The sequence below is a fragment of the Haliaeetus leucocephalus genome, unplaced genomic scaffold, assembly GCF_000737465.1.
Source record: "Haliaeetus leucocephalus isolate CR32 unplaced genomic scaffold, Haliaeetus_leucocephalus-4.0 Scaffold848, whole genome shotgun sequence".
Lineage (NCBI taxonomy): Eukaryota > Metazoa > Chordata > Aves > Accipitriformes > Accipitridae > Haliaeetus > Haliaeetus leucocephalus.
The window spans coordinates 7,871,483-7,881,062 of record NW_010973284.1 but is presented as its reverse complement, the minus strand read 5'-3'; the positions used below and the strand labels follow the sequence as shown (position 1 = coordinate 7,881,062).

The window sequence follows — 9,580 nt, the reverse complement described above, 5'->3', positions numbered from 1 at the left end:
ATCTTTTATTACTTAAAGAAGAGCTGAAGTCCAGATCTGGTCTCACTGCCAATTACCACCCTTGTTTGCTTCATCAGCTCAGTCTAGACTGGCACCAGGGAACAACATCAGAAGGGGCGTTAATTAAATTTGCAGTTGCTCTGCTCTGGCAAAGGAACTCCATATCCTACAAATGCACTGATGTTAGTGTGAGGCATTAAAAATAAAGATTAATATAGCTTTTTGAGGAAGGAAGAGGAGAAAAATTAAAGCTTTGTCCTGGTGTCCCTGGTTTGGGTGACAGGCTACAAAAAATGGAAGCTGGGACTTCCAAAGGATCTTTTTGGAGACAATAAATGTTCTTTGGTGGTTTTAATTTAATCAAACTCCTTTGAAAGCGGCAGCCAAAAATCTGCTTCCTACGAATACCTTTGTTTTTGGCAATGTGGAGAATTCTGACGGTCACAGGGGTTGATTTGACAAAGTCGGGAGAACTAAAGCAGGAGAAAGAACCCCCAAACTGAAGTGTTTGGCACAACAGAAACATTTAAGGAAGATGCTCCGTTTTCCTTGGAAGCTGATGCAGTCAATGAGCTGCCCCCTCAGGAGGTCCACTCTTGCTATAACTTTATGAGGGATAACACACCATTTTCCGTCAAACTTGGATATTCTTATGTCTCTATTTGCAGGAGTTAGATGCTTTTTCAAGAGGCATTAGCGGAGTTGAAAACACTCTTTGCCCCCCATGTTTAAAGAGGTAATTTGACCCCTGGTTTCTGCCCTGGTATGAAGCAAGGTGGGAGCAAGTGGGGCCATAGGCTATGGATCTACACTTCATGGTTAAATCAAGTACGGACCAGCTGATCATCTGCCGTGAATTAGCACAGATCTGCCCTGTGTGTTAGTGGCAGACCCGGCTGACAAACTTGGGATTCAAACGTAGCACCTGCCAGACAGTCTGGATTTTTTGGTCCTAGGCAATATTAGAGATTAGATCTGGATATCATCCCTCCCTAATGGTCAGGATAACAGCAGTGGGTTCAAAGGATTTATTTGGTTTGGCAAAAAACCTCCGTGGTTTGAGTTGGCAGAAACATTTCTTCTCAACAAGGAAAACCACCCTAGGTTGAATGATGGGTCATTCCAATGAAACAAGGCTGAAACTGTTCACTGAAATAATTTTGAAGCTGGTGAATTTTGGTTACTTGCAAAGCCTGCATTTTTGGCAAGTTCATCTATGCCCCCTCAGCTCCAGCAAATACAAAGAGACTATAAAGCCCCTGCTTATCACCTGCTTTGCCTCCAGCATTTCAGCATTTTTCACTTGTTACATTTTCGCTTGCTAACCAGTTTCTGAAGCTGCAGGGCTTGAGGGTAGAATTTGGTGATCAGAGCTTTTTTCTAGACACAGCTTGCATTAATCAAGTTTTTGTCAAAGAACCATATAATTCATGGTGTATGAACACACCAGGAGTTCATACAAAGTTTTTATTATTCTCTATTGTCAAAGTTAGACCAAAATGCTCTCCAAAAAGAAAACCCCATAATTTGTAAATAGAGGAGTTTACACTTCACTGAAGATCAGAGAGGAAACAATCTAGATCAAAAATAATCCTGTGAATTTGGCTTTCATTTTTCTCCCCAGCCAGCAGCATTAGGCCAATATTTTGTCCTCTGTCTTTGAACAAGTGCTATTAAAAAGTAAACGAAAAATGCTTGCCTTATAGGAAGTGCTTAAACAGGAAATTCACCTTCATGTCATTTCCCGGCTGTTATAAAATTAGCTTTAGCAGAGAAGGGGGAAGTGGAGCAGTGAAGTGCACAATCGTTTCTCTTCGTCATAAACACCTTTAGGATGCTGACCCATGAAGAGCACCTAGCTACAAGCTGAGGTCAGGAGGATGGCTGATTTGTAACTTGGATACTAGCTACTAAAATTGAGAAGGAAGGGGGTATAAAAGCAAAAAAGGTCACAGTTCTGTAACACTGACAGTAACACACAGGTGATGGGTGCTGTCAACATTATAAACTATATACAAGACGAAGCAGGACTCTTTCTTTTCCCAAAGAACGCAACAACAACAAAAAAAGGTGTATATAACACAGTTGGCACATTATCGCGGGGATGAGGAAAGGGGGCTTCTCCTGAACGTTACAGGCTTAACTCATGGCAGTCCAGAGGACAGTTCATCTGTCTAAACATACATCCTCTCCCCCTTCCTCCTTAAATATTTAGTGAAGACGAGGCCAGTAGCAATGTCTGATGCAATCTTGGTGCTAATAAGACATTAATAAATGCAAAGTTTTCCCTGAAAGGGAGCACCTTACTCCAGGAAGAGATGAGGGTGGGTGGGGGTTCAAGGAGTGACATGTCTAGTGCCAACCTCTGGTGCATCTTCTCATGGGCAACGCTAGCTCATCTGGCAGTCAGTTGGGTAGGGTGTCAAGCCCAAGGGATGCCGCGTGCTGCTTTGCCCGGAGCCTTAGGTTCTCAATACTCGTCGTTTTACTGTTCAGGCTTGGAAGGGAGCTGGAGGCCTGCAGGATGGGTGAGGACCAGACCTGCTGAGCGTGGGAGAGCGACTGGTAATACGACTGACAGTGCAGGGAGCTCAGCGGCGCCATGTTGACGTTCATGCCCAAGTAGGGCATGGCAGACGGTGTCCCCATTTCGAAGGAGGAGTAATGGACCAAGTTGTTGGTGGCAGCCATGTGCTGGCGGAATTGCTCCTGCAGGCGGAAGAGGCTCAGGGGTGAGGAGGAGTAGGAGTGAGTCTGAGCCAGGCCACTGCTGGATGAAGGCGTCACAGTTGCACTGATTGGGGACTCTGTAGCAGGAGACAAGAGGGGATGGGCGTTATTTCTACAGGCTGGATGCAGGTGCTGATCCTCACCCCGGTAGGGTTTGGACTGCAGCACGGGCTTCTCTCTTGCATCAGGAGGGCAAACAAGAGGGGTTGTGTTAGCTCAGGAGAGCTAAACGTGTCTGTTCCTTACTTAGCACCTTACAGCATAGACATGGGGCTGACCTCTTTGCTATGACTTTCCTGCTGCCCCTGGGCACTGTTCTCCCCAAGCTCTAACCTGAGCAGAAGGTATTTGCTCTTTCTGTGCTCCTGCTACAATAGACATCATGCTCTCTGTGGGTCTCATTTAGTGCTGGGGGACAAGAAGACAAATCTGGGCAGCCTACGTGCAAGCACCCATGCCCCCAGGGAATAAGGGACTATACCCAACCACTAGCATCCCCCTTGGAAATGCCAGGTCCTGACACCAGCCCCCATCAAGATGCTGCCCCTCACCTGCTTTTGGGCTCGCTCTCTTGCAGTTCAAAACCTTGCTGTCCACACCAGGGCTCTTGTCCACTTTAGCCTCGTCCAAGGTGCTCTTAAACTCCTCCTCTCTGTCGGTCTGGTCCTCGGGCGCTGACTCGCTGGCCGACTGCTCTGACAGGGTTAGGTTGAGGTCTGCGCCCACCTCGCTTGGGAGACTCTGGACTTTCTCAGTGTCGGGGGTGGTGGCCTGGGTCTCCAGCACGGGCGGCTCCGTCTTTCCCTCGCTGTGGCTCCCTTCACAGTCCTTCTGCTTCTGCAGCTGCTCCTTCTGCAGGCTACGCTGTTTCTTCCGGAATTTGGCTCTCCGGTTCTTGAACCAAACCTTCAAGGTCACAAACAGCAAGGGGGAAAATTGTTGAGAATCCTGCTTAATGCCAAATTCAGCATCATTCAGCCTGGGAACTTCAAGGGAACCCCAAGTAATGAAGTACTGAAAACCCTCTGTGTCCAAATGTTTTCAGTGCTTCTACCAATAGCACAACAAATATATTTTTAAAAATGTCCAGCCTTCTTGTTGATTCTTTAAGCCATTCCACTGGCATTGGTTTTTTTTGGTTTTTTGTTGGTTTTTTTTTTTTTCCTAAATTGGTCAGGCAGTTTCATCCAACCAGAATGGCTTATAGCTGAGTCTGATGACATTACACTGGTTTACAGGACAGTGCTCTTTTAGTTTCTAAAACCATTCGGATATAAGTGTACCAAAACTATGACGACAACACTCAAAATAAGTCATTACAGGCATAGGCTGTTATCTGGGAACTGAATTTAAGAGAGGAGGAGAGAATCCATGTTTTTTTAACCTGAATCAGTAGAGATGGATTGGAAGAAATATATTTGCAAATCTTGTTAGTGCTGTTTGGCTAGTTAGATGACAAAACAAAAATTTTGAAGATCAAAATGTCTTGACATTTATATAAAAGAATTATTTTTTTCTACTACTTATCCACTTCACATTGAAGAACATGCTATTTTGTCTTTTAAAGCCCATCAATGCAAGAACTTCCCCACCAGCAGGTTATGAAGCATGTTGCACTAGTTGAAACTAAAAAATCCCCAAAAACCAAAACCAAACCTTGGCCTGAGATGTTACAAATATTGACACTGGTGGAAAAGAGCAGCTGGAATTACTTGGGTTTCTGCTCTTCTGAGAAAGCCAGAAAAGCCTTACAAATAAATAAATAAGTAGACTTCTGTTAATGTTTCTAAAATTTCCCCCAAAGAAATGTGAAAGAACAAATGAAAACCAGTGTACACTTCAGACAATCCTAAATTTAAAAAATGTGCATGTGGATGAAGAATTTCTTTAGCAGATGTGTGACTTCAGATGATTTTATTCCGCCCCCGCCTTTGACAACTTTACTGCCCCCAAATCTTTGATTACACTGGAAGAATCTTGAAAGGTCAAGGGAGCTGTCAACCCCCTTGGAACCCCACTACGTTCTTTTAAACATCCCCACTCACAAACCCACAAAATATCAGTACCTGGACTCTGGCTTCAGGTAGGTTTGTGCACATAGCCAGCCGCTCTCTCATCACCACATCTGGGTAGTGAGTCTTCTGGAAGGTCTTCTCCAGCGCCTCCAGCTGTTGGGCGGTGAAGGCTGTGCGACTTCGCCTTTGTTTGCGGTGCTGGGATCCATAACGTGCCTCCAAAATGATGTCTTGAAATGTACAGCCGTTGGAAGACAAGAAAAGTGGCCAATTTAATTATTGGAATTTGTATGCTGACAGTTGAATAAAGCACTTGGTAACACCAGACGAACCTACAAAAAGTTTTTTTCATGGCTCTAGATCTAATAAAACACATACACACATTTTACTGGTTAATTGAGGTGTCCAAGGAGATAAAACCTCTGACTCGAAAGCCTGTTCTGAAGAGGGAACATCTTTCTATGACAGCTGTGGAAACTGTTGAGACTCCAATGCTAAATTTGGTTGAAATAAGCCAATCTGCTTCAACATCAGTGGGGTAGGACATGCAGATGCCCAGACCCAACATGGCATAAGCCTCTTTCATTAAGAAACTCAGTTAAAAACAAGGTGAGGAGATTCACCCTTGTAATAAGGAGAGGGGCCCAACATTATGCGTCATGTCCTCCTTGAAGCCAAAGGCAGACCTTCGGTAGACTTCAACGCTGCCATGATGTGCTGCCCTGATCGGTGGGAAGAGTCTGTGCAGCTCGAACACAGCTGCCTCTAGCTCATTTTGTTGGCTGCAGCTGTATTGGAAGACATGCATCTTCCCAGAAACCAGGCTGAGCTGGCTCTTCTTTAGTGTCTCGTATGTAGCTCTGTGTAGTCTTCAAGGCATGATATTGGAGTGCTGTTCTGGGCCCCAGTTCAGGGAAGCACTTAAGCTCATGTGCTTATGTGTGTTTAGCTTGAAACCATGTGCTTTACTGAGCATGGGCTCTCTCCAGCATCTGGGGTGGAAACACCAGCCAGGACCAAGTCCAGACCCACTGAGTGCAAGCCCAGAGCTCATGTGCCGAGCTCTTCTCAGCAGAGGAGCTACTCACAAGGCCTGACTTTGCAAACTGTGCTTGCAAAATTAAGAGCAGAGAAGAAATTCAGACTGGGGAAAATCGGAGGCCAACAGTAAAGGGCTTATTATTTTACCAGAGGCGTTATTATTGCACAACAGTTAGTGGGAGTAGAAAGATCTTAAATCAATGAAAATTAGTTACTTTAAAATGAAAAAAAAAAACCAAAAACCAACAACCCTTTATTATGCAAGCTGGGACATGCTGTACTACAGCATTGGAATGAAATAGTCTGGCAAGAGGTTTGCTCTCAAAGAGGAAATGCAGAAAGAGCCGTGTCTGGTATCATTTTTAATTCAGTTAAGAATGTGACTTCCAGTAGAAGGGAGGAATGAACATACTAGAAAACAGCAGGGAGAAAAGTCGGCATTATCAGTGCATGGAGCCAGATGAAGGCTCTTGCTCCTGTTTATTTGTGCTTTTGTCACGAGCATTGTGGAATGAATCTAAACAATAAAACAAAACCTGCTGTCAGGCCAGCCCCAGAACCACACAGCCAGGTTCCAAATACATTGGCTAATGAGCGTAGCAAATCAGCTTTGCACTGCTCAAACATTCCTCTTCCAAACTTCCAGCTGTTTCATTCTAGGTCAGCATTTTCAGCACCTTTCTGGGCGATAGCCAAAGCCATGTGGTTTTGGCAACCTGGAAGAGACGTGATCAGGCTAAAGGTCTTTGGCCAAATACAATATAGTGTTGGTTGCATACAAGAGACTTTTGTGTTTGAGGTATCGGAGCTCCTCAGGGAGTTAAAATGCTGGTAATAGCTGCCACTTTGGAGGCAAAGAGACCATCCTTGATGAATTCAGACACAGCTCACAGTGCAGCCGAGTGAGGAGAAGGGATGTTCTGGGACAAGAAATAGAAGCTACCCCAAAATGTTTTACAAAGCTAACATTTGTGTTTCAAGTACAAGAAATCAGGAGAAAGGACACTGGTTAAACACCCTACCTGCAGGCTGGAATATTCCCGAATTTCTAGAGTAGAGGTTAGACCTACCAGCTCCCCGGAGGCGGCAGCTCATACATTAAGTTTGGCCACTCCAACGAGAGCCAACCAGCAATTATTTTAATGTTTTAACTATGTTTTCAGGCTTTGTGCAAGAAGGAGAATATAAATTGCAGGTGAGGCTTTGCAGTTACAATCAGAAACCTCTGTTTTCTGACTTAAGGTCATTTGCTTTTGTGCTGCTTTATTCTGACTGTCCCTGGAAGGCAAATGAGATCTATAACCTACACTGAAAGATATTCAGAAGTAACAGAATGTGAAGCAACTGCAAAGGAACCAGCTTGTAGGTATATAATGCCTACCTTGCCAATGATAAGCAGACAAGGGGACTGTGGGATTTAATTTGGAAAGTCTCCCAGGTGGGTTATTAATTTTAAAGATAAGGGGTCAGAAAACCAATTGAATCTCCCAATCAAGAATACGAGAATAGGGTTTTTTACTCTTTTTTTTAAATCTGCCTCTACTTTTACCCTAGTTAGGGTCAAAGACATTAAGTCCTCCATGCTCTACTGTAAAAGATAGAGGTGATCAGAAAAATCATTCAAGAGATCCTTGCATCTAAGAAAGGGGCACCTTGAGACCTAAGGTCTGCAAGGCATATTGCAGAGTTCAGGACCATCTGCTCCCATCTGACCACCTACACACTGAAGGGGTGAGGGAAGGAGGGGATGGACGACCAGGACAAGGAAAGTGCCCACCTATCATCACTGCAGCCCAGCAGTAGAGCCAGGATTAGAGTCCAGGTCTCCTTGATCCCGCTTTGGTTCTTTTTCAATGAGGACAGTGACTCCCAGCACTGCCCTATGACCCCCCAGAGATTCCACAGGCCACAGTGAGTGGTCTGAGGAACTATGTTAAGGAGGTCACTACTAGCAGCTGGATAAGGGAACATTGATGGCCTGAAGGTTTGAGAGTCAGCTGTGGTTCACTGATCCAAAGAGTCCATGACCTTTACCACCATGCCTTCATGGACTATGCACCTAGGAGGACCATCCTGAAACGTCTGCATCCTTATTTTGGCTTAAGCCCATGTCTCTTCAATTTAGCCCACTAAAGTTGTCTGGGTAGATAATTTTTTCCACCTCCTCTAGGCTGGAAGGAGTCACTCCACTTTTTTTTTTTTTCCTTTAGTATCAGACAACTAGAAAGCTATCTTAAAGCAGATGCGTAATTTTCAGACAGTCAGGGAAGATCATTCCATTCTGGGAGGGTCTCTAGAATCACATCTACGGTAACTTTTTGCTTTAGCTTCAGTATACTGGTTGTCAGGTCTGCTCTTCCATACTGCATCCAAGCCCTGACCAAACTGGTGACGTTGCAGCTGTTGATCATTTGCATTGCCGTAGCCTTTGATGATCTCAGCCAGATCTGGGTGTTTTGTGGTAGGCTGAAATGTAGAACAGATACATGTGCCCTACCATACCAAATATTCTCAGGTCTCCATCAATTATTTTTTAACAATTCCCCCTAACAAATCACAAAATACTATCTGGACTTTGCATTTCCTCCTAACAACAGTATCAATAAAGTGCTGTTACGCTCGTGGTTGAACACAGAAAAACAGATCAGATGCTCTGGAGCAGTGCCTCCTGTCCCACTGTTTGACCATCCACAATGCTGTGTAAATAACACTCTCTGGGTAAAGTCACACATGACTTTCTTTGAGCCTTAAAAAGCTCTTTTATGGAAGGCAAAATACAAAGGCAACAGAGAGGGAGCCAGCAGGACCTGCAAGAAAGCATCACCCAAGCCAAGGTCTAGGATCCCCAAGAAGAAATAGGTCAAGGTGAGACCCAAAGAAGATCCAAATGAAGATCATTTTTCAGAGAGAAAGAGTGTTTGGTAAGACAAAAAATGGAAAATAGTTGCAAGAAGGGGCAACATGGAAGAACAAGCTATGGCCTGGGATGGCAGGAGATGGCTGCTAGGGAATGCAAGTCCTGGGCCCCTCAGTGGGGGAATCCAATTCTCTGTGTGCTCATATTCATCGTGCTGTTTTTTACTAACAAGAAAGTAAAATTTTCTGCTATTTTTTTGCTCACTCGTTAGAACATACTTCCGTGTCTCTTTAATTCTCTCTTTTCAATCCCCTACAGTGGGGCTGCGTCCCTTCTCAGCCCCAGCCTCCCCAGCCATTGGAGGCCAGTCTGCAGCAAGGTACAGTGGTCCACTGGCAACAAACACCGGAGGCCACGTGCCGCCTGCAGAGCTTGGCCACATGGCCAGTATTCAGGAGCACACCACGCCAGTTGGCTACGTCGCGCTCCAACTCCCAAGGAGTTTCACTCGGTGCAAGCAACAAGGGTTTTTTTTTTCCCCAGGGAATGGCAAAAGCCGTGAGTTGTTCTTACCAGCCAGTCTCTCTGCCAGCGTGAGGGCATGCACCGAGGGCCTGTAGTCGGGGGCATGCTGGGCTTGCTGAGCTGCCTGCTGATGGAGGTTGTACATGGCGCTCAGCGAGTTCATGGCGTGGAGGGAGTAACCGTTCACTCCATAGTGCTGCATGGTGACATAAACCTGAAAAACAGCAGCCGGAGGAGAGAGGTGCTTACGAACGTGCTATTCCAGCGTCCTGGTGTCTCAGCAGAGCTTTGGAAATGCTGAGCTCAAACTTAAACTGCTGTGTGTGAGGCTCACGTCCAGCCTCCCAACTCCAACAGGTTCTGGGACAGGAATCAAAATTCCTCCTGTAGACCTAAAGCACCAGCGAAACCA

At 45.3% G+C, this 9,580-nt stretch overlaps 1 protein-coding gene across 2 annotated transcripts; it reads right to left on the bottom strand.

Annotated features, from left to right (window-relative positions):
- Nucleotides 1-2,406: 2,406 nt before the first annotated feature.
- On the bottom strand, nt 2,407-9,370 carry DMBX1 (diencephalon/mesencephalon homeobox 1). Of its 2 annotated transcripts, none has more exons than XM_010582430.1 (4): nt 9,217-9,370; nt 4,797-4,975; nt 3,282-3,636; nt 2,407-2,807 (listed from the first exon to the last, which is right to left on the bottom strand). In XM_010582430.1, the coding sequence occupies exons 1-4, from the start codon at nt 9,368-9,370 to the stop codon at nt 2,407-2,409; spliced, it is 1,089 nt and encodes a 362-aa protein (XP_010580732.1). The 2 variants fall into 2 exon arrangements, with proteins under 2 accessions (XP_010580732.1, XP_010580731.1); XM_010582429.1 differs by having other exon boundaries at nt 4,797-4,992; nt 9,219-9,370.
- Between the last annotated feature and the right edge of the window lie 210 nt (nt 9,371-9,580).